The 27,680-nt window shown below is 44.0% G+C and overlaps 1 protein-coding gene across 1 annotated transcript in view; it reads left to right on the top strand.

The window, feature by feature from the left end:
* The window catches only part of svep1 (sushi, von Willebrand factor type A, EGF and pentraxin domain containing 1), a gene marked incomplete at both ends in the record, with an annotated part of 148,182 nt that overhangs the window by 38,773 nt on the left and 81,729 nt on the right, over positions 1-27,680 (top strand). The window contains 2 exons of the mRNA XM_080741617.1: positions 12,066-12,321; positions 14,384-14,560. Coding sequence (XP_080597743.1) covers positions 12,066-12,321; positions 14,384-14,560 — 433 coding nt within the window. The remainder of the gene's footprint in view (positions 1-12,065; positions 12,322-14,383; positions 14,561-27,680) is intronic.

The following is a 27,680-nucleotide window of genomic DNA, read 5'->3' as shown; positions in this document are numbered from 1 at the left end:
TTTCACATTCATCCATTCACACACAGGCAGCAGGAAACCACGCTAGGCACCAACCTGTTCACCAGGAACAGTTAGGGGTTCAGTGTTTTGCTCAAGGACACTTTGACAGGCAGCCAGGAGGAGGTGGGGATCGAACCGGGACCCTTGTGATTCCACGTCAGCCACTTTACCACCTGGGTCTCTCTCTGCTGCTCATACTGTAATAACGCATCTTAACCCCACGCAGTAGTTGTTTGATTCACCTGAGACGGGGTTGTAGACACTTAACATACTTTGCTCTCTCTTGCTGTGAAGAGCAGTGTGTAATGCAGTACGGTTCCAGTTCAGCTCCACATTGCTGCTGACAGACGGGGACTGCAGACATGCAGAGCCTCAGTCCATAGAGGGTTTGTTTGTGCTGCAGAGTGTCACAGTGACACGGTACGTTTAGTGAGATGGACATGGCTTTATTGGCCGTGTCTGTCATTGACACAAGTTGGAATGAGCAAGTACTACTACTACTGGGATTGGGAAAACAAACAGGTAATTTTGAGAGTTGAAAACGTGTTTTGGGGACTTTACTGATTGGTTATCTATCTATTAAACCAGCAAACTCACTCACTCACTCACGCTCTAACGCTCTAACTGCTCACGCTTATCTACGTTTATCTATTCACTCGCTTCAGCAACTGATCCCAAAGTTCACATGGTATTGGCCATTAGCATTATACCAACGGTGACGGAGCCCGAATTTCATTTCTCCCAAATTAAAGCTGTTTATTAGCGTTTTCTTCATCCGTTCCTCCAGGCCATGGGATCTGTAGCCCCACACACACACCTCTCTCTCACAGTTAGGAATGTGCATTCTCTCTCTCTCTCTCTCTCTCTCTCTCTCTCTCTCTCTCTCTCTCTCTCTCTCTCTCTTCTCTCTCGCTTTCACCAGGTGCGTTTGATGTGTGTCTCATCTTCCAACGGGTATGAAAAAACTATGTGGAGCAAGCGCATTCATCCCCATACTTCTATTCACCTAAATTTGCTGTTAAATTATTTGTATCCATCATAAATATACACTCCTCCATGAGCTGCTCCTTACATTATGATGCTCCCACATATTCTCACGCACGCACCAGTACAGTAACTTTCCCCACAACCCACACTCTGCACATATTTTGGAGCACATATCTTCCAACGGGTAAGGTCTAGTGAAAGTAATTCAGCTGTGGAAAAAAAAATGTTTGGAGGACCCTTTAATTCTAATTGCATGTGCACTGTGCAGGACGTTCTTAGTATCGGTGGCTCCATTGGCTGTTCATTGTCACGCTTTACCTACAGGACAGCGGAAAGCTTTGCCAAATGTCACCAGAATGATGTGTCAAGGAAGAAAACAAGGCCATAATAACTTGAACTAACCTATACTTTGTTGACTGGGGTCCCCTGAGGTCTATGTTTGGCCTCCTCCTTTTTTTCCTTCTACGCCAAATCTTTTCTGCGAAAACAGCTAAATAGTGCTGTGATGCATTGTGAGTTTGTAGATCTGTTATCATTATCATGACATGCCTGCTTTGCCCAGAACACTAGAGTGGTTCATGATGTAAATCACTGTCAGTAAGAGACATACATGTCAGGCAGCGTGGCCTCCCATCCTAATCTTAACTATTGATACTGTAGTACTGTAAGTTACTATGTGTGCAGTTGGTGAACAAAGCTGTACAAATAATAGTGCAGCGCTCAACAGCGAAGTGGCACTAAGCAGACTGACTGCTTGTGTGTGTGTGTGTGTGCGTGTGTGCGTGTGTGCGTGTATGCGTGCGTGCGTGCGTGCGTGCGTGCCTGCGTGCGTGCGTGCGTGCGTGCGCCGGTCCTAGTTTATTGATTGTGTGTGGACTTCATGTGGCCAGACTGTGACGGCAGTCGTCTATGATGTACTGCATTTATAATTGTATAAATCCATATTTGAGTAAGCTATAATCCCGATTCGACCACTATTGTTTTCCTTATACTGTAGGCGGTTTGGCTCCGAAAGAGTCTGGCTGATGATGTCATCTGTGCCCAAATTTGGACAATCCAAGCCCAAGTGAATGAATGAGTAAAGTGCCATTCCCACCGGACACAATAACTATAAAGATAACTACTGTATAACTATATTGAAACTTATTTTTGAGCGGTGCTAACCGCTCCTATATCTTTGTTTCACTTTAAAACAATACTTCTATAGTTATAGAGTGCTCAGTGTGAAATGTGAATGGTCCTTTAATGTTATATATTTCAAAATATTATCGAATTTGACCAAAAACTTGAGGGATTCTACGTTAGCTAATGACGCTGTACACAATGTGATTAGAAATGAGATTAGAAAGAGAGACCCTCTTATATAGACAGAACCTCTTTCAGGGCCACACCGTACAAATGGCTCTGCTGATGTCAGGGCAAAACCTTTCAATATTACACCGTTTTGGCTTTCCAGATTTGTTTGCCTTCTGAATGGGAACCCAGCCTGAGTCAGCCACAGTTGAATTTGAGGCTAAATACCTTGGGAAGCCTCTAAAGGAGACCACCCAAAATATAAGGCTCATGGACAGTATAAACAGTTTGGTTCAAATAAGTTAAGAAATGTCATACCACTAATACACTACTAATTAAACCTCTCTGAATTTGAACATCCAGGTACAAAATCGAACAAAACATGCAGTGTTGATTGAGGATGTTGTACAATGGTGTTAAAGTTGAGTCTGGTGTCCCCTAGATAATTTGTGCGTGCGTGTGTATGTGTGTGTTTGTGAGTGCGTGCGTGTGTGCGTGCGTGCGTGTGTGTGCGAGCATGTGTGTGTGTGTGTGTGTGTGTGTGTGTGTGTGTGTGTGTGTGTGTGTGTGTGTGTGCGTGTGTGCGCGAGCGCGTGTTCGTGCATATATTTGTGTGTGAGAGAGAGAGAGAGAGAGAGAGAGAGAGAGAGAGAGAGAAAGAGAGAGAAAGAGATCTGTTCCGTTGGGTCCTGCAGAGTTGTTGTTGTTATTCTTACCACTCGAGCCAAGGAACAGATAGCATGTCAAAACAAGCGCTCACACTTCCGACCATGGGGGAGAGAGCTTTCCAAGCGGATGCAGTCCACTTGCATTTTTATCCGCCGTGGAATGCCTGCAAATAAGATTTTTCCTTTTGGGATAGATCTGCAGGAAGCCAAGAGAAAGAAAAAAAAGCAGCCTAAACAAAACAAAAGCAAGAGTATGATTGGGAAGACTTCCTTCTCTTTCTCATTCACCGATTGGTTCCTCTACTCTCTCTCAGTGACCCTAGCACAGGGGTCTTCAACGTTTTCAGGCCAAGGACCCCTTAGTTGAGAGAGATGAAGCAGGGGCCCCTGCAACCTAGATTCCACATAGTTTCTTTTGACAGCACAATGACAGCACCATCATTAGTGTATTTTGGATTCTTGAACCGTCAATACTTAATAAACTTCACCTTCACTCTGTTCTTAGTCTGCTCTTTTTCCCCTCTACACCAAACCTCTTTGCTGAAAATAGCCGATCTACAAGCTTGTATACTGTCAGAGTTACATAATTGTAAATTTAGACTTCCCAAAAGGAACCCAGAGAGTCTAGTTTTTGTCAAGTACCTTAAAAACAATAAACACCAACATGAAAAAGAATCGTGATAAAATCGTGTATCGTGATACAGCTTGGGAAAATATTGTGATATTGTATTTTTCCATATCGCCCACCCCTAATCCCACACGTTTTTGGTCAAATTCGATAATATTTTGAGCTTGTAGATCTGCTTTTATGGCTAAAGTTCTCCGAATATGGAGGCTAGGGTTCAAGTGGTCAAAAGGAGAAAACAAAAGTTTCTATCATCACACAAAGATTTGGAGGACCCCCTGTAGTAACTCTAAGGACCCCCTAGGGGTCCCGGATCCCCTGTTGAAGACCCCTGCCCTAGCAGAATTTGTCTTTACTAAACAGTAGGTGCTGGACAAACAGGATGGCACCAGCAAGGCCCGGTAGGGGTGCTGAATATTACATGACGTACAGTTTCCATATTCCACAAACTGTTGTTTGTTTCCATCCTCCCAATGACAGACAGAATGTAGACATGACATAAAGATACAAAAATGTGTTGTGAATCAAATGAACGAGGGAAACTTCTGTTTCAGTAACCGAAGGAAGCGTGAAGCCACGATGACCCAAACACATTGGGCCCGATTCATCAAGGACTTTATGGCCAAATTACACACGTATTTTGATCTAACAGGCATTTAGGACAATTCCCAAGTTAGGGGTCAGATTCAGCAATGTTTTTTGTCAGGGATTTTGACGGTAAGACAGAACTATAAGCCAGATTTAGTCACTTTATTTACACTATATTTACGAGCAGATTGATGAATCGGGCCCAATGGTTTTATAGCAATTATTATTATTGCAACATTTATTGTTTCACTTACTGTATATCCATGTACCAAAGTAGACCAAAGTAGACATCTTATTCCCCTTTTGATTATAAACCAGACTGGCTTTATTCAAGTTATGGTTGGTTCAACTTCATCAATGCCGTCTTCTACACCACACACTTTTGGCCAGGTGGGCTCGGACTTCAAACAAAGCCGCGTGAGCTGATGGGGGGGAAGCAGTGGGGTGCTAATTTAGCATTCAGGATCACTGCCAGGCGCATGGAGGCCTTTGATTAACAGCTGGGGTACCTTGGCACCTCAGAGAGCCCTCAAGGTATGGAAATGCTCCTTGGCACGCTTCGCCAAATGAAACGAGGCGCTCGCGTTTGAAGTTAGAATCATGCCAGCATCTGTCGGGTGATTTCTCTACCACATATGGATCAAATTCTTTGGTGCTGTGTTAAGCCCGGTGGGTGATCAGAAGTGAATTGGCTTGATAAAGCGTGGCTTACCTCAGGGTAATGTTAGTGCAGAGGACTGTAGCACACTGTAGCACAGGGGTTCTCAACCTGGGGGTCGGGACCCCCAGAGGGGTCCCCAAATTATTTTGGGGGGTCCCCAGATGATTAAGTTAATGTGCAACATTGTTTTCTCAGTAAACAAACCAACATAAAGTTTAAGTGTATAGAGGGTATGTGCACATTTCTAAAATGACAATTTAAGGATCTTTTAATACCTCTAAAATGATTAATTAAACATTGGCCAAATTCTCAAATATTAGAGAAAGAAATTGTGACAATAGCAGATCTACATGCTCACAACGCCTCGCAACGCGAGGCGTTGTGAGCATGTAGATCGGCTATTTTCACAATAGAATGTGTTATACAAAATGTATCTCCTAGTGCTCGTTAGAGTGAGGGGTCCCACTCTCCAGTTAAAATATGATTATTTTGGGGGTCGCGGCCTGAAAAGGTTGAGAACCACTGCTGTAGCACACTGTTCAGCAGCTCCAGAGACAATTTTATTAAGTAGAAACTAAATAAAATTGTCGCTGGGTGTGTATTTTTGGTTCAGCACCTGAAACATCTTTGGAGATGTGCGTGCTTCCCTCTCTGCTCTGAGTGCAGACTCTGCAGAGGACTGCACAGGTTGTGCATGCTTGCTTGCATCTGTCTTGGTATTACGCACACACACACACACACACACACACACACACACACACACACACACACACACGCACACATGCTCACGCACACACACATTCCTGTTAATTGTGTTAATTATTCATTATTATGGAGTGCTTTTGTCTCCAGCTCACGTCCCTCGCCAGAGATTGCTTTGCTTTTCTTGCTATAATCCCTGGTGGGTCTATTATGTGGTCTCATTGCTATCTCAGCAGCTTTTGACAGATATCTGGGCTCAGACACAGACAACACTTTCACCATCCTATCACAGCCGCTTCTTATCTCGTCTCTCTGGACCCGTGTCTGCGTCGCAGGGGTTGCCAAGCTGCATAGCTGAGGAAATGCATGGGATGTGTTGTGTGTGTGGGGTGGGTTGGGGTCCCACGCTGACATAATGCATTTTGCAACCGTACTCAAATGTATACAAACTAGAGGTTCGCGGCGCTACGCGCCGCTCACATCTACGCCCCCTCGCCTCGTTGTTAACGTGAAAAGCTCATATGGCTAAAAAAAAAGTTTTTTGAAAAAAAAAGTTTTTTGAAAAAAAAAAAAGTAATGAAAAAAAAAATTTTTTGGGGGGGAACTATTGTGGCGGAACTATTGTGCCGCAGCACGTTTCCGGTCGGACATATTTGACGGCCGGACGCACTTCCGGTGAAGAACTCCGCGAATTAAAAAGAGTAACGTTACGTTGCTGTAATGGGATGTACATACATGAAGATTATGTTAATGTGATCGGGACTCGTGCCTAAGTGATGGAATGTACTGGAATGTGGACAGTAGTGCTATTGACTATGCAAACGTGAGTACATCATTTGTTTAGCTAACTGTTAGCCTGGTGTTGACTCTACGTCAGCACGTATGGCGCTGGTGTGACGTGAGGACGTCGGCACGTGTGCCACGTGATCAGTCCTAGCCAATTGGACTGCTTTGGGTCGTCGATCGGTAGAATGCACCGCTCTGTAGAATGCACCGCTCTGTCAGTTCTAGAATGTAATATAGGATGTACGTCATGTTCTGGTGCCGTAGGGTTAATTTTATGGCTCATGGTTTTATTTTCTGGCCCAGACCCTCGCCTCTCTCTCTCTTTTCCATATTGTATAGCGTATCTCCGGATGTCTTATATAACTCTCATAGCCAAAATAGGATTCAAAGCTTCTTTTTATTTTAAGTGCATGTATCTTGGCTCCATATCTGTGAAACAACTGGTCGATCCAGCAGGCTATCTGGGTAGAAAATGCATTTTTGGTGAGTTAAGAAAGCCTAGTCTGGAATTTCAATTCACTGGGGTAGTGTTTCCGCCAGTAATGTTCTCTTGGTGGGGTAGAAAGGGCCTCTGATCGCACATCATTCAGACTGCGCAATGCAGAGCTCTCCACTGGAAAACAATATTAATGATTTTTTTGGTTGAGGAGGCTGCTCCTCCAGGCTAGGCTGTTGTTCAGTGGTGGGAGATATGCCCAGGGGTTCTGTATTATTGTTATTCAACCAAGCAACTGACATTCCTGATGGATGTGGGTCTATTTCAGTACTGTATGTATTCACACCTAATGAGCCATATACTGTAGACTAGCCGGGGTATAATTTTCACTCCCAGCACCTTATATTTATAGCATATCGTCGTCGTCCGGTGGAAACCTTGTACGTCCAAAACCGTTCGTTTTGTATTTATCATCTATAAAATGTACTAAATGTACTAAACTAGTGAAAACAGCTGATCTACAAGCACACAACGATCGGCTGTTTTCACTAGTTTTGTGCGACAGTCTTGTATGATGAAGCAGGGCTTTGCTTTACCAAATAAGACGTACACATTTGAAACTTATTTTAGTGATTATGTTGCGAGGAAAACATTGCGACAATAACCATTTTGGTTAGAATTGACTGAAAATGACTTTGTGCTTCAAGTTTAAAATGATACTAAATATTTTTTTAAGTGTCCAAATAAATTCCAAATGTTATGAAATTATCTCGCGGCACCCGTGGACTGCCGTCGCGGCACCCCAGGGTGCCCCGACCCGTCACCCACTTTGAAAACCCCTGGCCTAGGGGATCTGAATTATTGTTATTCAACCAAGCAACTGACATTCCTGATGGATGTGGGTCTACTTCAGTACTGTATGTATTCACACCAAATGAGCCGTATAGATAGACACACACTAATACACAAACATAAAACAAAAGTTACCAAACAATAGACATCACAGATGGGGTTCCCACAGATGGGACATTCCCCATGCTCACAGAGTAAAGAGCTCATACCACATACTGTACTGCAGGGTTCCCCAATTAGTTTTCTCCAAGGGCCGAATTATGTCTAGGGTACCAAGCCGAGGGCCACAACATTGCAGGGGGCGACGGTGGCGTTCCCTCTACTCCAGCGACAGTTCAGATATCGTCACTGTCGGGCAGAAACCTTGTATCTCCAAGTTTCAAATGTGTATGTTTTTTGGTAAAGCAAAGCCCAGCTGCTTCATCATACAAGACCATTGCACAAAAGTGACAAAACTAGTGAAAACAGCGGATCTACAAGCACACAACGCCTCGCACTGCGAGGCGTTGTGTGCTTGTAGATCCGCTGTAGTACATTTTTTAGACGATAGATACAAAACAAACTGTTTTGGACATACAAGGTTTCCTCCCGACAACGACGATATACTAGTGTTGTTGCTGCTCTTATACCACCATTATTACTGTGGTTGGTGGGGGCCAGACAGTAGCCTCCCACGGGCCGCAAATGGCCCGCGGGCCGCCTATTGGGGAACCCTGCTGTACTGTCTGGCTAGTCTTCACCACTTCTGACTCGGTTTGAATCTGATCGGAGGTACTTGACTCCATGTCATCCCCCCATTTCTTTCTCTCCTTTCATGTCTCCCTGTTCACTGTCATATCTGAATACAACATAAAATGCCCAAAATATCTATTTTGCATGTACCTACACAGACATGCGCACGCACAAGCACACTCACACATAGACACATTAATAACAAAAAACTGTATTAGTCAAGTCTTGTTGCACAGTAAGAGAGATACTTGGCGTGTGTGTGTGTTTGCAACTCAGTGTGTGTTGTGTGTGATCTGAGGACGACCGAGAGAGAGAGATAAACACAGTAGCATGTGAAGCGTTACAGTAAAAAGGTCAGCTCCTTCCCACGCGCTGGTGCGTGCGGTTATCTTTTACGTTCATAGCTGCAGCCTAAAGTATGCGTCGCAAGTATTTGTGGAGAGGCTGTTATTAGTGGGCCCTGCGTGCATGCAGTGTGCGTGCCCTGTGCGGTGGTGGCACCTCCGCCGCCTTCTTACACCAGCAGTTTGACTCACAGCTCACGCTGAAACCACCGTGGCCCCGCAGACCCTTTGAGCAGTCACCCAATAAAAGAGCCTTAAAAAATACCACTCTCGCACACACACACACACACACACACACACACACACACACACACACACACACACACACACACACACATGCACGCACAGTCAAACAAGTTCACAGACAGATATGGTTGTATTACTTGTGAGGACATCAACATCACTTTTATAAATGCCATTGCCAATTTTAACAGGGTTAGTTAGTTTATAACTTAGTTGCGCTGTGGTTCGGCACACTAAAAATAGCAGATCTACAAGCTCACAACACATCATGCTGTGATATTTGGTTATACAGTACATATAGTAACACACGCACGCGCGCACACACACACACACACACACACACACACACACACACACACACACACACACACACACACACACACACACACACATACCCAGTTACCATAAAAACATACAATGGAGGTCTGGAGGCACTCTCACAATTTCATTATTCAGTACTGTAAGTAAGTATTCATATTAATAATGTGTGAGCTCTAAATCATATGGACTGACACACGTACACACACACACAAACAAACACATGCACACATTCACGTGCGGAAACACTCGCACGCACGCACACACACACACACGCACACACACACCACATTGACATCACTGCGGTGACAACTGGTAGGGGCCACAGAGGACCAGGGAGGGCCCCCCCCTCTCTGTAATGAAGCGGCCCGTCTGTGTGCTCTGACAGCTGGGAGTGGGCTGGGCCGGGCTGGGAACCAGAGCACCAGGGAGCCTGGAGCCTTTGAGGATCACAGGAGCCGGGCTCTCCCCAATCTTCTATTCTCTCTCTCTCTCTCTCCATCCCTCAATTCCCTGCCTCCCTCCCTCTGTCTCTCCTTCCCTCCCTCCCTCCCTCGCCTCGCCGGCTCTGTAATTATGTCTCCTCCGCCGGAGACGCTTGAAGTGTAGCCAATTAGACAATAAAGAACAGAACTTTCTCTCCCTCTCCTTTGCCTCTTGTGTTTTTCTTTTCTCCGCCCTTCCTGGCTGGCTCACCGTCGATGGCCTCGCCTTTTCTCCTCGCTGCACCTCTCGCTTTCACGCCGTCCATCTGCAGAGTCATTAGTGTGCTCCTTTTTAAGGCACGAAGCTTTTTTCGTTGCACATTCTTTTGTCTCCCGTCCTTGGTTCTTCTCTACAATGGGCCAGCAGCCCTGGCCCACTGTGTGCTTTTGGAGAAGGGGCAAACAATGAAGCACATCAAATGACTTCCAGGAGGGCTAGTCACCTTCCATATGCTTGGCTTGAGGACTTTGCATTTGAATAATACACTTAACTGCAATGAAGAGCATGACCTTGCTGTTTGAGTATCGCTCTCATCTGCTTCATAATCTTAGACAGAGACAGACAGACAGACGGACTTGTATTGATCCCACAATGGAAATTCAGTTGCCAATTAAAGGGCCATTTCACCTCTGGGACAACCAGATCTTATTTTATTGTTGTTTGGGACCCGATCAACACAATCCGAGTTATTTTTTGTGTTCAATCTGTGTTTTGAGATATTTTAGTATTTCAGCATGAATGATGATGCATTTTGCATCATACTGTATGAGTCATCATGCTGCATCATATGATGCAAAATGCATCATCATTCATGCTGGAATACTAAAATATCTCAAAACACAGATTGAACACAAATAATAAGGATTGTGTTGATCGTATCCCAAACAACAATAAAATAAGATCTGGTTGCCCCAGAGGTGAACTGGCCCTTTAAGGCAATATAGGAGTTACAAACACAGGTCAGATATACTGCACCATACTGTACCAACAACAGTGAAAAGATGCCATATCAATCAACACAATATCAACAATATACAGTATGTGTTTTCCTGTCTGCAACTATACATTCATTAACCACTTTCAAACTTCATACCTATTTTTTGTGAGCTTGTAGATCCATTATTTGTTTTACTATTTTTCAAATAGTGTATGGTTTAAGTGGTAATTGTTTTTCCCACATGCACGGTGCACCCCTTATTTATTTTCCTGAAATGATGCCTCTGGTCTGCATCTGGGTCGAGTATAACCAGGTTTAGTACTTACAGTAAATTAGCGACACTGCTGGTAACCACAAGAAAAGTACATTTCTCCTTCGTCCTTTTTTGAGTTTCCACACAAACCCATCTCGCCCTCACTCCAAACATCTCTTACAACAAACCATAACACTTTAAGCTTGGTCTGCGTAGTAGAGCTAGCAGATGACTCTGTTCAATTTTTTGTATTCTCCCAGAGAACATATAAAGATATGTTTCTCTGACTTTAACGTCCTTTCTAATTGTATGTGGCGGATTGTAATGGTGTTCTAAAGTTAGGTTGGGAACCGTAGCCGGTGTCTGGGCCATGCACGGCAGGCCGGGGCCGCTATAGCGCCAGCTCCTGTGCTCCGGTGGTTGCAGACCACTGGCAGCAGCTGGATTGCCTGTTGGAGAAATAATTACAATTGTAGAGTTTTCTCTACAATTTCGTACTCTTTTTTTTTCCCCCTGTACTGCCCTCATTCTCTAACTTGCTGAGGCAGTGTTTTGAGGAACCCTGGAATCGAAGGCTGTTCTTAGTGGTCATGTGTGACGCTTTTTGTTATTCAATTTAGTCCTGTCAATAAAGCCCCAGAGTATTCTGGTAGAACTGAAAAAACTGTGTGGGATTATATGTATTCCACTTTGCTTATTTTTGTTTGCATGTTCGTGTCAAGATGTTTTTTCACCGGGCCCTTTGCGTGTATCTTCCATGTTGCACATTGCTTTGTTGTATTCATTGTTACCAATGAACGATGAATTAATCTTAGACCCTCAATTGGACAAGAAAAACAACAAACAATGTATAAATGCTTGAGTCTTAACGTTTTAGTTGGCTGTACTTAGATATATTGGTAGTAAATCATCCTGTAAAAGTCATATAGGCCTATAGCTTGCCAGTATATCGACACTGTTGGGCAGAAACCTGGTATAAAAATGTGTATGTTTTTTCGTAAAGTAAAACCCTGCTTCATCACACAAGACTGTCGCACAAAACTAGTGGAAATAGCAGATCTACAAGCGATATAATACTAACACTACAAAGACCTAAGACTCAAAATCCACTTCCCATCATTTAAGCATTCTCTCTCTGTCTCTCTTCCCTGCAGCAAATCCTGCGTCACTCGCGGGCCAACGCCACCAGGGTCATCTTCCTCATCACCGACGGCTACTCCAACGGCGGGGACCCCCGGCCGGTGGCCGCCACGCTGAGGGAGCGGGGCGTGGAGATCTTCACGCTGGGCATCTGGCAGGGGAACATCCGGGAGCTCCACGACATGGCCTCGCACCCCAAGGACCAGCACTGTTACCTCGTGCACAACTTCGCCGAGTTCGAGGCTCTGGCGCGGCGGGCGCTGCACGAGGGTGAGTGAGGAGGAAATGCAACCTTGAATTAGGTCTTAATGTGCTCTGGTATTTTGGAAAGAGGTCCCACTGTACATTTACTTGGGTACTGTACTTAAGTACATTTTGAGGTATTTCTACTTTACTAATGCATTACCCACTTCAACCCATATATGTTACAGACATTTGAAAATAGCCAAGCTCAAATTGCATCGCGATGCAACGCACTGTGAGCTTCTGCTCTCTGCTATTTTCAAAAGATTGGTATACATTTGAAAACTTGAAAATGGACATTCTGTACAATGAGTACTTTTAGACTTGGTACTTTAAGTTTTTGGCATGCCAATACTTTATTGATACTTTTACTCATTAAAACAGGTGAGTACTTTTTCCCACCATTGCAGTAGGAGTTCAATGAATAGCAGTGACAGCTAGAGGAAGAGTTCCCTCTCTTCCCTGTGAAGGATAAAGCTGTTAGCATTCTAGGAGTGTCTTTAGGGCTAATTCAAAGACACAACAGCAATGGGAGGTTCATACGTGATGATAACCCACTTGACATGCCTGCTCTCATCCACACACACACTTTCCTCTGACACTTGAGCCAACTCTGAACATAGTGTAGGAGCTCATCCTAGTTTTAATAACACAAGGGATAATATTTTATTAGATATATTTGTATACGTCGGCATCAGGGTTTTCCGTGCTACTCCCTACTCCCGTAATTACTCCCCTCGTCATCATTTGCACTGGAGTTATGTTTCTTATGTTGACCCTGTTAAAGTAGGACAATATTATTTCTTTTTAAGTCATCTGACACTGTGCATTTCCCATGGTCTGTGCTCTCATGTCCTGCCAGCAGCCATGCAGCTTCAATCCCATACAGACTTGAAGATAGAACGCCCGTTTCCCACAGTTCATCTGCGGGACTTCCCGCTCATCAGCGGAAATGGGACTGTCATGGTTGTCAAATATCAATCGCAATTGAATTGCCTCCTAAAACATGACCAGCATATATATGGTGCACACACACACACACGCACGCACGCACGCACGCACGCACACACACACACACGCACACACACACACACACACACACACACACACACACACACACACACACACACACACACACACACACACACACACACACACACACACACACAAATGCACGCACACATGCACGCACGCACGCACAAACACGGACACACACGGTCACAAACACAGACAGTACTGTATAGGTACAGTGGTGAATGGGTCAGGGTTTAGCCAGACAGAGGAAAGATAAGGCCTTTCAGAATGAAAGCCAGGCCTCATGGCTATCAGCTCAGCCTCCGCTCTGTCTCACACTCTCCCTCTGAAAAGCCTGCCCTTATCCTGTGGCGATGACACATCCTAAACAACAAACCCAGGTACTCTGAGGCGGCTCGGGGGCTGAGAGGAGCCCTCCTCCTGTACTGCACGTGTTCCTGCTGACTTGGGATCAGATCCGGCCAGAGCCTTCTCTTGTGGTTTACTGGTGCCACAAAAAGAAATCTGCCATTCATTTTGGAATGCAATTGTCCATAGAGATTTACACAAATATTTATATCAATTATGTTAAGCCTAGAATGAAGCCATCCAGGATCCTGGTGAATCATGACCATAAAACCTTTGATTCTGTGAAAAGAAAAGGAAAAAAAAAGAAAAAACGCATTATTAAACGTAGAATATCATATACTGTAATTAAATATTTCACAGAATCAAAGGTTTTATGGTCCAAATTCACCAGGTTCCTGGATGATAATTGATATAAATACTTTTGTAAATCTTTATGGGAAAAAATAAGACTCTTTTTTTGTGGCACCAGTAAACCACGTCCACTGCTATGTCCTATAGAAGGTCTTATCCTATGTAAAATAACCCTTTGTTTCCCTTTAAAAAAAAAAAAAAAAACCTAAACAATAACACTGCAGCACTGTACTAGCATTAGCCTTGTTGCTAGACACACCATTCAAAGCTCTCAAATCTCTCTCAAATCCTTGCCTCACTCTTTCTCTTGTCTCAGTGACCCAGCACTGTATATGCTTGTGTTCTTGTCTTCCAGACCTCCCTACGGGCAGCTACATCCAAGAGGATTTGTCTCACTGCTCGTCCCTGTGCGAGGCGGGCAAGGACTGCTGTGACCTGATGGCCAGCTGTAAGTGCGGGACGCACACCGGGCAGTACGACTGCGTCTGTGAGAAGGGACACTACGGAAAAGGACTGCAGCACGAGTGCACAGGTAGGAGGAACGCACACAACTGCAGCTTCAACTTTTAAGGTTACAGAGTTTTTGGAAGGGCTGAGGAGGATGTGTTCCAGCGATGAGCAGAAAGCTGCTGTTGCATCTACAGTATATGTTGCTGATTTGTATGATCAAAATACCTTTGAGCAAAGCAACACAAATTCACACACGACTAAGTACACAGACCAAGAGATGCATGTACCGTACTGTTACAGTATACTGTATGTGTGTTCTGGTATTCTAGTGCACAACATTGGCCTATAAAGTCATCTTGATTTCAGTGTCAAAATGAAATAAAAGTCAAAGTTAAAGGGGAGAACCACCCATTTTCAATATTATACCTTTGAGTTGTTATGTGGAAATAATAAAAAGGTCCCCATCCTTCTGTGTTGCCTAGAACTGGAGGATTGAGTTTGGGGTTTGTATTGCAAAGTACACAATGATGATGTCATATTTATAAATATTGAGCCTATGAAAGGATTTAAAAAAGAGCTCACGATTAATTAATAATAACTACATTAACTAACATCATCAAAACAAATCCATATTGATTGATTGATTACATGTGTCCTGCACCTGAGGTGCCCCCAGGCAGCTCACATGAGCTTATAAAACATTGTACTACATAACTACAACATACAATCATAACATACAGCACTTGTATTGTAAGTATTGCATGAATAGCTGCATGATATATTGTTGTTGATACAGCTACCATTACTGTAATTAATTAGCGTATAAACAAAAAGAAGATCCTATTGAGTTAATCATAGTTCTTGCTGGTGGAGACAAACAGATTAACAGATTAAGTCGATGTGATCAGCCCCAAGACTCTTAGGCATCTTGATCACAACAAGATGCCTTGCTAGCTACGCTTCAAAGCAGTGTATTGGGGAAAACTGCGTGGTGAACTTATGGAGGGGCCTGTGTGCATAACCGGGGGATCAAATAGTGAATCATAGAGGAAACATTTGTTGAGTCTGTAGATGTTGAGTTTTCAATCAAATATCAGACATTATTAATCCTGCCACCATTCTTACCACATCTACTGGCGTCAAAACAGGATGGATCAGTATGACACTACGGCCTTGCGCTGAAATGTTCAAAATATTTTTTTATTTCTGTCCAAAAACACTTAAAAAAATGTGTCATACAGATGTACCGTTTTCAGGCTTCACTGGTATTTTCCTGAAAATGTCCTGCAAGTGCATTTTTCCCACATTTCATTCCCTGTTTTGCCTTTCAAATTCTTATGGAGAATGGAGCGTATTTTTGGCGTATTTTTGGCTAAAAAACTAACAAACACTCCATTCCCATTGAAAAGCTGAATCTACCTTCATAGGTAGATTTAAACTTCGAAGTCATAAAAATAGAAGAAGAAAAAAATGCTGATCTACAAGCTCAATGTTTCACTGAAAATCTGCTGTCTTGCCAATGGCAGGACGTGTGAAGTTTTGGAAGTGTTGCCACTCCGACAATAAGAAGTCAGTGTCGGAGTGGCGACATGTCGGAATGGAGAGCAGTCACCAAGTTTTTGAAATGGCACATCTGTATGTGTACGTCACAAGAGAGGAGTGCTTGCGTGTTGTAACATAGGGAAATGTATTTCTAGCAACACACCTCAGTGTGTTAAGCGACCCTTAGGTTATCATTTACATTGTAAGGAGGATTCCGCATATCAAAGCCATGCTGTTGAGAACTGCTGTTGAGGCCTGGGTGTGAATTCCACACATGGTGAGCTACGACAGTGCAGCAGACTATCAACACATATCTGCAAGGGTGTCACAAGGGGGGCAAAAGTGGGACTGAGTTACTAGGGCCCAAGGTGGAGTGGCTTTAATAATTTTTTACTTTAGCTATTGAAAAATAGCAGATATACAAGCTCACAGCGAGCTAGTAGATCTGCTATTTTTGAAAAGTCGTGAAAATGTGTGCAAATCTTTGAATATGTATTTTTTAAGCGAACATTTATAACTCAAATTCTGCTTCTGGAGGGTCCCTGGAACTAAATATTTTGAGATGGGGATCCGGGGTCCTTCACATGAAAAAGTTTGAGCACCACTGACATAGAAACATGGGTTTCTTGCACACATTTTCACGATAAAAGAAAATAGCAGATCTACAAGCTCGCACCGCGGCACTCTGTGCCGCGCTGTGAGCTTGTATATCTGCCATTTCTCAATAGCTAAAGCACAAAATAATGCGTAATAATGCCAGTCTAAATGGGTTAAACCCCCTCCCCCTTATGAAGAACATTCATGGGGGGCCCACAGTGAATCCTTGTACCCAGGGCCCATAATTTGTTGTGACACCCCTGCATATCTGCTAAGAGTCTTTTCCATGAGAATGATAAGGAAATGACTGTGGTTGAGATTGTGGTTCTCATTCTTCCTTGTGAGAGATCGAACTACAGGAATGAGATACATTTCTTTCTCATTGCGGCGATGCAGTCATGATGCGACCTCCAGGCGCATTTCCACCAGACGCCTATGTTAATCAACAGTGATTTGTTCCTTGGAGCCGCTTTACAGGCAATCGAATAAATACATTAGAGCAGCTCTCGATCTGAAGACATAGTCGTTGCTGCCTGTCATGACTATTGGCAGGCCAGTCAGTTTAGCCTTTTAAATAATGCAGACCACAGCTAATGCTCCGTCTCGTCTGCAGAGGAGCCTTAATGCACAATGTCTGCCAGTGTTGTAATCAAGAAGTTCAGAGAGGAAACACAGCGCGTTGTGGCTGTGTGATTGTTGGAGAGTGGCGAGACAGCACGACAAATGGAATGGCCTGTGTGTAGGCGCGTGTGTGCGTAGGCGCGTGTGTGCGTGTGTGCGCGCGTGTGTGTGTGTGCGCGCGTGTGTGTGTGCGCGCGCGTGTATGTGTCTGCATGTTTATACATGTGCACATAATGCATAAGTCATAAATCACAGAGTTGCAGTGCTTATTATTACCAGAGTGAAACTGTGATAACAATCTATATCCCCTTGACTGGGAGGTGAATGGGTGATAATCCTGCCCAGTACGTGCTGGCTTTTTAGAGAATTAGAGAATGGGGCAGACAAAGCTCAAACCATTTGGACAAGTGTACACGATTCTAGAAAGGGGGTGGGGGTAAAAAGCAGAAGAGTACAGTCTATAGCAGTGCCTCTCAAAGGGGACTTTTCCACCGGCAAAGAACCGGTTCTGGTTCTTTCTCCCGCCTATGGGATGAACCAGAGGTGAGCTTTTCCATCGAGAACCGGAGTTGGTTCCAAACCATAAAAGTTGGTTCGGAACTGGAACCACAAAATCCTTGTTTTTTGTGGTTCCAGAGCCAAATCCTTGGCTCTGGTTCAATCTGGTGGAAACGCAAGTCGGTTCGCAAGAACGAACCAAGGCTCCCAAGAAAGTTGAACCGGCACTGGTTCTGGAACCGGTTCTTTGCCGGTGGAAAAGGCCCCAAAGTGGATTCCAGGGACTCTGTGGGTTCCTTTTGGGGGGTCTAAATTGACCCATACAAGTCTGTAACTCTTGACAGTGTACAAATTTCCATTTGTACACTGTCAGAGTTAAGGGGAGACCTTGAAATGTGAAGGTTTGAGAAACACTGGTCTATAGGATGATGTGCACATATAGACAGAGCAGCAAAACATGGAGGTGGGCTGTACAAGGCGAGGGCATCGGGGTCGTCGCCTCCAGCCACACGCCACCCTAATCCCCATCAGATGCTGTCGAGACTGGAGGGCCTGCTTTGCCTTATTAATGTGTTTGATGGTTTAATTAATAGCAGAGGGCCAGACTGACTGCAGAGCTGGTCTCAGCCGGCTTCAAGGAAAGGGAAGGACACAGCAAACGAGCCACTCCCGGGCCCGCAAAGATGTTTTCCTCTCTCCTCCTGTCTGTCAATTTCTCTCTCTTCTCTTCTCTTTCTCTTTTTCTGTTATTAGTAGGTATGGGACGATATAAAAATGTCATATCACGATTATTGTGAGCAAAGAAATCGCGATTTACGATATTATCGCGATAATCATTATATCCCCAACATAATTATCCTGGGGCGGAACATTTTCCAAAAAAAGACTGTATCGAGTACGTATATTATAAGTATGTTTTACCTATAGGGGGTTTAAATGGTATCGGGTATGCAGCTTGGCAATAAAAGGTGAATTGATCCCAATGCATGACAGAGGACGATTTCAAGATAACTTAAATCTCCACGATACGATTATCACGAGTTTAAATTATAATATCGCTTATCGTCCCATCCCTAGTTATGGGGCACAAGCTCACACATTTTGTCACAGTCACTCGCCACACACACACACTCAGCCCAACACATTTCTTTTTTGGTTTGCTTACGGCAAGCAATGTCAAAGAAAAAGAAAAATCTTCTTAGAACACTGTGTTCATTGAACATTTTTTGGCTGTTGCAAGCCGGACCATACGTCTTGTCTGAGGGGGGTGGCTCTAAAGCATAATTTGATTTGCTGTAAAATAACCAGTAACCAGGAAACCAACAAAGTTGACAAAATGTTGTAGATTTTATTTTTTTCCCCAAAAAAAGAATTACGGTACGCCTCCTCCAACAGTGTCTCAGCCACTGTTAAATGTTGTTGCTTTAACCTCGCAGGGCTTGGCTGAACCGTAGGTGTTGTGTGAGTTATATTATGGGCACTCTCTTTGCTTTGGGGAGGGGGGGTTGCCAGAGGCCTGAGTGGCAGACAGAGGTGGCAGCCATGCACTGTGGTGCCGCTGGCACAGACCGGGGTGGTTCTGCTTTTCATAACTGCAAGGCTCGGTGCACGGCCTTGGCGCACGTTAGTCGTCAGGCCCGTCACCCTTGACTCAGAAGCATTAGAGGTTTCGCACATTTTCCTTTATTATGTTTCATATTTCGTACTCGATGAGAATGATGGAAAGCAGTGCTGTCGCTCTGATTTATCTCGGAGGGAAAGAAGAGAACGATCCATCTGCTGCAATCTCTGAAGTCTTTGTTGCAAAAGGCTTATGGGACCGTCCGCAGCCAAATGCAGCGGCCTTTCTTGCAAAACATGCATGGAATGCAATCAGATCAACCAAAAGTCTCTGCTCGATTTCTAATTTGACACTCCGGGGTAATCAATCAAACATTTTAATGTATTTGGCCGTCCAGCCTCAATTTGAAAATATTTTGTGCCAGGGACCACGATAAGTGAAGATTTTTTAGTTAAACTGTTCCTCATTTTGCTGGGGACCCCTGGAACCCCCTCAAGGAGGGTGTGCCTAGACCCTACTTTGAGAACCACTGGTCTAAACAGCGGCATATTGAAGATTCGTCACAGATGCCACTTCAACATAATACTGTACAGTAGCTTCAAAAGAGAAAAGGAGTAGATAGAATGGAGATGTACGATGTACTGTAAGCCTTCTACCCAGCACCCCCTTTGTTGACTTCCTGCATAGTTTAGGAGGGTAAAACAGGAGCCTTGGACAGTGTTGACACCCGAGAGTGCTGGGGGATCGAGAACAGGGACAGCCAGGTGACAAAGTAGAAAGAATAGGAGTGTTACTTTAAATGAGTGCTGGCTACAGTATGTAAGAGATATGAGGTGTGGTGTGGTGTGGTGTGTGTGTGTGTGTGTGTGTGTGTGTGTGTGTGTGTGTGTGTGTGTGTGTGTGTGTGTGTGTGTGTGTGTGTGTGTGTGTGTGTGTGTGTGTGTGTGTGTGTGTGTGTGTGTGTGTGTGTGTGTGTGTGTGTGTGTGTGTGTGTGTGTGTGTGTGTGTGCGCGCGCGTGCGTGCGTGCGTGCGTGCGTGCACAAACACGCCTGTGTGCACGTGTTACTGCACAATGTATATGTTGAGCGATAGCGCACGTATCTGTTATCAGCCTCACATAGTACAGTACTCTGCTCGTTGGTCATCAGCGGGAGAACCACCTTAGGTGTCTGTGAATATGATGTGTGAAGGAGGCACGGGCCAGCTGGACCTCCCCTTTGAAGTGTGTGGCACAAAATGAACGCACCCGCAGTGGTATGCCATCGCTCACAGATAGAGATTATCTGGAGGCGTGCTTGATCCACTCCATCGTCTGTCCTGTAATGGAAAACTATAGCCGGGTAATCTGCTGCTGATGTAGGCCCAGATTCTTCTCCGTGATTAATCGTCCCAGTGTTCCGCATACGCCAAATGACCTCTTAGCTATTGTTTGGAGTTGATAGCTTCATATTTGTTTTGTTAGAGCCCCTTAATTCCCAGTAGAAGTGCACAGTGTCCTGACCCCAAAGGTGACTCCGGGCCATAATTCAATGTGTTCGTTGCATGGTGGATGTACCGTTCCGTATCTGCGTCTCTTTGTCTTTGCACAGGGGTTCGTTCACTTCAACCCCCTCCCCTCGGGGGAGCTCGGGGCTTGGTAAATGTTTTGCGCTCGATGTGAATGGCCGATGGATTCTAGGAGGGAGGGGCAAACCCTCTTAAGTCTAAGCGGACATAAATCATACAGAGAAATGAAAGCAAACTGAATCTGTGAAATGCTGAAGAGAAAGGGGGGTGTGGGGTTTCGCAACATTTCACTGTACGTCTCTCTCCTGTTCTGTCTCTCCTCTGAGCCCCCTGCAGTCGTCTGCAGTGTGAATGGGGAAGGATAAAAACAGCTGCAGGTGTACTGTCTGTCTGTGGCCACTGGCCAGTCGTGAATGTTTTGAACCGTGTGGGGGGGGCCAGAGCTGAATGTGTAGAGAGGCCGCCTAGGAAACAGAGGGTTTCAGGTTTGATTCCTGGCACCTTGCAGTTAGCCTGGCGGGGCGTTCATTCACTCATTCCTTCCCCAGTATAATACTGGGGAAGGAATGAGTGAGTGAACGCAGTATGACGTCGGGCCCCGCCAGGCTACCTTACAGTATGTGTCAAGGTGTAATCTCTCAAGAACAGACTCTCTGATGCTACGCAGAGAAATGAAAAGGAACACAACAGAGAGGGCGCTGTTTTTCCCTTTTCTTTGGCGATGTTTAGCCAGATTGGTCGAGGTGTCCACGATCAAGATCATGATTCATTTTCTATCGATTACTCTCCCCATGCCGACTTGAAATCATGGATATTCTTTTGTTTTTGTCGCATTCCTAGGCCAATAATTTGACGACCAGCAGGGGTTCCCTACAGAGACAAAAAGCGCCTCCTTTGTCCCCTATGGAGACACAAAGAGTCTCCTCAAATTATTGGCTTAGAATGTGAAAAAAAAGAAAAATCTCCATGAATTGAAGTCTGCATGGGGTGAGTAATTGAAAGATAAAAATACATTTTGGGTGGCTATCAGTTGGGTGAAGCTGAAACTTTAACTCTCCACAGGATTAATAAGGTCTTACCCAGTCACCAAAATGGGAGGGGACCTGTGATTTTCTGCCGTACTTTCTATTTCTGTTTTATCTATTAGTTTGGTCATTAAGGTCCACAGAATGAGAGGCCTGATCTGCTGGAAACATCGTGAAAAAAAGTTATGGCCATTTGTATATTCACTGTCCCATTGACTCCACTAGAAATATTAAAAAAAAGAAAAAAAGTCTGCTTTAATTAGCATGTGAGGAGTCAAACTAGGGGTTCTTCATGATTCTGAATCCATTGCAAGCATTTGTTTTGCATGAAAAACATTCCTTGGGCTAGATTTCAACAGAAATAAAAAGTACGGCAGAAAATCACAGGTCCTATTCCTTGAGCTTTTGGGCTTGTGGGTCCCCGGCTATACTGTACGTCTGTGCTGTCGTCATGCACAGACACACATTAAAGTGCAGTAATGCACATATACAGTACGGCACACACACAGTAATGGGATAAAATGGTAAATGGTAAATGGTGCATTTATATAGCGCTTTTATCCAAAGCGCTTTACAATGTGCATTACATTCACCCATTCACACACACATTCATACACCGGTGGCGGTGGAAACCATGCAAGGCACCAACCAGCTCACCGGGAGCAACTTGGGGTTCAGTGTCTTGCCCAAGGACACTTCGACATGTAGACAGGAGAAGCTGGGATTTGAACCGCTGACCCATGGAGCATTGGCCAACCCACTCTACCTCCTGAGCTACAGCCGCCCCCCCGATACACATGCACATACCCTAGCAATCTTTCACATCCATGCACATGTATTCACATGAACACGCACACGCACCACGTGCGTGCACGCACACACACACGTACACCTCCGTGCCCTTGTCTGTAGTTCTGACACATACCAGAAGGCTGTCATAGAACGCGATAGAATAAGGTTTGTTTATACTATCACAGACAGTAGACACCACAACAGTCCAATCCATTACACTGCTAGGCATTTTCAAACATACAGTGCAGAATTTATTGGGTAATTTAATTTTGGGGGTTATATTTACGTATGTACTAAGAGTTTGATTTGTATGTGGAAAATACGATTTTGGAACTCATTCAAAACCCAGGCCTGATTTATGAACATAAACTGACCACTTACAGACTATGCGTACTTACTGTACATGTAAAATTCATCTTTAGCTGTCGCCCGCTGCCTTATATCAAACTCTCAGATCATAAATTTCAGACCGGAAAAAAAAAGTCTACAAGTCTTTGAAATATCTCCCCTCTCTCTCTCACAGTTTCTTAGCACTTTGTCTCTTGTGATATGCTGTCTATGGCGTCATTCACATTGACACTTGAAAGACCATCTAAAAACCTGTAGGGCTCTATACAACTATACTATAACCTTTTTCCCTCTACACCAAATCTCGTCACCGAATAATCGCCTATTTTTGCAGAATGTTTGCCTGTTATGACATGATGACCAGATTAGAATAGGGACATTAGTGTTCTCTGGACTGACAATAATGCACCAGAAAATGGAAGTAAGGGAGAAAGGTCAGTGAACGCCAGGTGTTTATTTTGCTGTGACACCCATACTCTTGGGGATATACTGTACAGTATATTGCAAGAGTACTGCTGAAGGCAATAGATTCCGTTTGGCTTGATCCATGGCCTCAAATCAAGTCCCATTCAGTGCACTGTAGGTCACTGTTTCTCAAATTTTGTTTGTGTAGTGTGCCTTGATAAGCTCAATGTGTCATGCTGCAATGGACTGTGAAATTGTAGATGTAGAGTATCTATTTTAGGTGTGCAACACCTGAAACACTGGCTAAACTAAACATAAATCCAGCCTTGAGATCATTATAGGAATTACTTTGTTTTTCTTCTACTAAATATACTATATTGTTGTCGGAAGGTGGTCCTTGATGATTGTTCAAAACAACAACAGCAAGTGTGATTCCACAGAGGAGAGTTGCTGTGTACAGTATGTTGTGTACACATGGAAGCCTTCCACTGGAAGGGCTTGTGTTTGTGTGCGTGAGTCTGTGGTGTTTCCCAGTGTTGTTGTTTTTTTTGCCGGAAATACATTAAAAGGTTGCTCAATGTGAATGCTGGCCCAGTTTTGGTCCAGTTCTTGGCAGCAGGCTGAAGGGCAAATGCCAGGGATTGCACGAGGACACGCAGAAGAGGATATTTGGGGTCAAACCCTCCCCCCTCCCATTGATTGAATTGATTGGATGGAAGTTTACATTAGTGGGGAGTTTTCTTTTAGGCGAGTAAGGGAATGAGAGGGATTCCTTGTCTCAGGGCCATGCTTGTTCAGAGTGTGGAGAATCCTCTCACTGAGGCAGGCTAGCCTCTCACCATAGCACAGTGGTTCTCAACCTGTGGGTTGGGACCCCCAGGGGGGTCCTCAAATTATTTTGGGGGGTCCCCAGATGATTCAACAGTAAGTTTAAGTGTATAGAGGGCATCTGCACATTTCAAAAGTGACAATTTAAGGACTTTTTTATACCTCTAAAAAGCCAAATTGGCCAAATTGTCAAATATTATAAGCAGAAATTGTGAAAATAGACGATCTACATGCTCACAACGCCTCGCAACACGAGGCGTTGTGAGCATGTAGATCTGCTATTTTCACAATAGAACCATGTTATACAAAATGTAATGCCTCAACTCTAAGTGCTCGTCAGGGTGAGGGGGTCCCCAATTAAAATATGATTATTTTGGGGGTCACAGCCTGAAAAGATTGAGAACCACTGATATAGCAGAGAGAGCGAGAGCCAGAGTGACAGTGAGTGAGAGGGAAACATAGGTGAGAGAGCGGAACAAAGACTAGAAAAGGTGCTCCTCTGAGGTCAGTTATTGTGAGCCAGCAATGTTCGGAATTACACAGGTGAGCTGAATCCGTAGAAGTTGAGGGACTAATGTTGATGAAGTTAAGTTTCGTGTGCAAAGTTTCACAGCAATCTGACTCATGAATTGAGGAATTTTGTCCTGCAAACTTTGGAATCTTAGCCAATGAGAATGGAATATGACAAATCGGACACATCCTTGTTGTTCACATGACTATAGAGATACCGTGTACCAATTTGTGTGACGTTTGGACAAAATATGTAGGATTAATATCCAAAAATGTGTTTAAAAGAAATTGGCCTCCTGGTGGCGCTATGACAGGCCAATGTGAAAGGTTTAGGGCAGAGGTTCTGCTCTTGCATCCAGGGAGTGTGTGTCCGTGCACACTAGAAGTTTTGTGTCGGGCCAACGGTGCCGGAGATTAGCTGTTCACAGATGGACGGACAGACGGACACACACACACGGACAGACGGACAGGGGGCAAAACGCCTTTGGCCTGGCGGAGACACACAACAACAAGAATGACGTATAGGTATAAAATAAACTATATCAAAGCTTGTCTTGTTTAAAGTGGTGATTTACTGTAAGCATGACATTAGAAAGCGCAAAACAGCAGAGGCCCCGTCAACCCGTTTTACTGGCTGGTTTAACTTTTATTTAACTTGTTCTAAGTTGTTGTTTTGATTTTGTTCTAATTTAGACTCCGAAAATAAACTCTATAAAAGCTCTTATCACCCATCCCCTCCATTCCCCTTCCCCTCTCCCTGAAGACTGCATGCACTCCCCTTCCCCACCGCCCTAATTAAAAGACACATATAGGGTCTGTAAAAAGCCTTAATTGATGACTAGTGTTGCCGTGTTTGTAGGTCAGGCCAGTAAAGCAAACAGGACTTTCATAAACCTCTGTTGTGTGCAAGCTGCGTGTGCTTGGGTGTGTGTGTGTGTGTGTGTGCGTGCGCGTGTGTGTGTGTGTGTGTGTGTGTGTGTGTGTGTGTACTGTGTGTGTGTGTGTGTGTGTGTGTGTGTGTCAGAGAGAGGGTGGGACTGTAAACTGGGACCTACAGTACAGTAACAGGGCCCTTCTCTGTCAGAGACTTGTGAAGAAATGCCAAATCTGAACATAACACTCCCACCCTCCGTTTTATCTTAATCTCTTTGTTTTTTTTCTTCCCGCAATTTTAAAATGGGATTTGTCACTTCTAATAGGTTTGTTAAACAGTGCTGTTGCTTTTAGCAACAGCACAAAACATACAGTACGGTACTTACTGTAGAGTGCAGCATCGCATAGAACCGACTACTGTATATGTAGGGCTGTCACGATTATGACATTTTACATGTCATAATCTGGCTTTTTTAGGCTTTGAAGTTGCACATGGCAGATATGACACATAAGCCAAATATACAAGGAAACTATTGACAAATTTGACAACTTTATACTTAAAAAAGAACATTGATAGTGGAAATAGCTCACAGCTAGAAAACGTTTGAAAATAAATGAACATTTTTCAACATGGAAACGATTATGACGATTATGACAAAATAATTGCGATTATTACCACGTACATTCATGAATGAATGTCTCTGCTAAACCTCTGCTCATCCTACCGCCACGTCACTCTCCACCCTCCTCTGCCCTCCGCCGCCATATCTTTGTTCGTGATCTCTTTTAGTTTCTCTAAAATCTCTCATGTCGGCCATAAAGATTTACTATTCACAGAAAAGCATTAAGTAGCCGTTTCGCACAGCAGAAACACCCCTCGTTAAATCTGTGGTAATTCCTAGCCTAGGGACTCGGCAGGGGCGCGGCGGCGACACACCGTGTACTGTATATATGCCCACACGTGTGTGCGGCGTGCACAGCCATATATTTTCAGAAACACGCAATTAAACATGTATGTTTACTGTAAGTGCAATGACTGATTTATACTTGGTTGCGCGCCAAAAATGGCCGAACTACAAGCTCACAAGCTTGTTGTGAGCTTGTACCATACCTTCAATCTGTGGTACTCGACATCATTTGACTAAAGTCTACATACAGTACATGGTGAACACTCCTTCTGATATTGAGCCTTTTAACATTTTCACCACTTTCATCACTCAACCTAGGGGTGGGTGATATGGTGATAATTATCGTGGAGACGATACAATGTCTCCACGATATGCCCAGAGGTATCGTATATTGTGATACAATTGAGGGAGCCTTGTAAAACATCCTGTTTAATCGTTAATACAGAGATTCATTGCAGAATTCAATTTAAACCTGCATTTTGGTCTAAATCAGTAGTTCTCAAACTTTAAAATGTCAAGGTCTCCACTTAACTCTGACAGATTACGGGTCCATTTGGTTTCATTTGTATACTGTCAGAGTTACATACTTGTAAAGTTCAATTTAGACCTCCCAAACGGAACCCAGAGAGTCTAGTTTTTGTCAAGTAACTTGAAAAATAACCATAAAAACCAACGTGAAAAAGAATTGTGATAATATTGTGTATCGTGATACAGATTGGGAAAATATTGTGATATTGTATTTTTCCATATCGCCCACCCCTACGACCTGTCATGCATACAGTATGGATGCATGCATGTTCTGTTCTGGTGCTCACATGGCCACTTGTGAACGGAGAGTTTGTTGTTCGAGCCCAGGCCACATTTAACCATAGCATCCCTATTCTGGGCTTGTCAAAATAGGTGAAGATTCTGTGAAAGTAGCTAAACTACAAGCTCAAAGGTGATATACAAAGGTTAGTGAGATTGTTGATCAGCTATTTTCAATGAAGAACTTGTGTAAAAAGTGAAAAAAGGAGGCAGCCAAGTATAGACCCCTGGGGTACCCCCGTCAACAAAGTATTAGGGTTTAAGTGGCTAACACTAACACAAATACAAGTGTTTCTTGAGGAAGTTGGTGGGTTTGAGCTTTAATAAATGTTTGACTTGACATTTATCCTTCTCGACAGCCTCCTTGTTTGTCCCGTTTT

The sequence above is a fragment of the Nannobrachium achirus genome (assembly GCF_963921795.1).
Source record: "Nannobrachium achirus genome assembly, chromosome: 14".
NCBI classification, from domain to species: domain Eukaryota; kingdom Metazoa; phylum Chordata; class Actinopteri; order Myctophiformes; family Myctophidae; genus Nannobrachium; species Nannobrachium achirus.
Note: the sequence above shows the minus strand (reverse complement) of the source record. Positions and strands in the feature narration are given on the sequence as shown.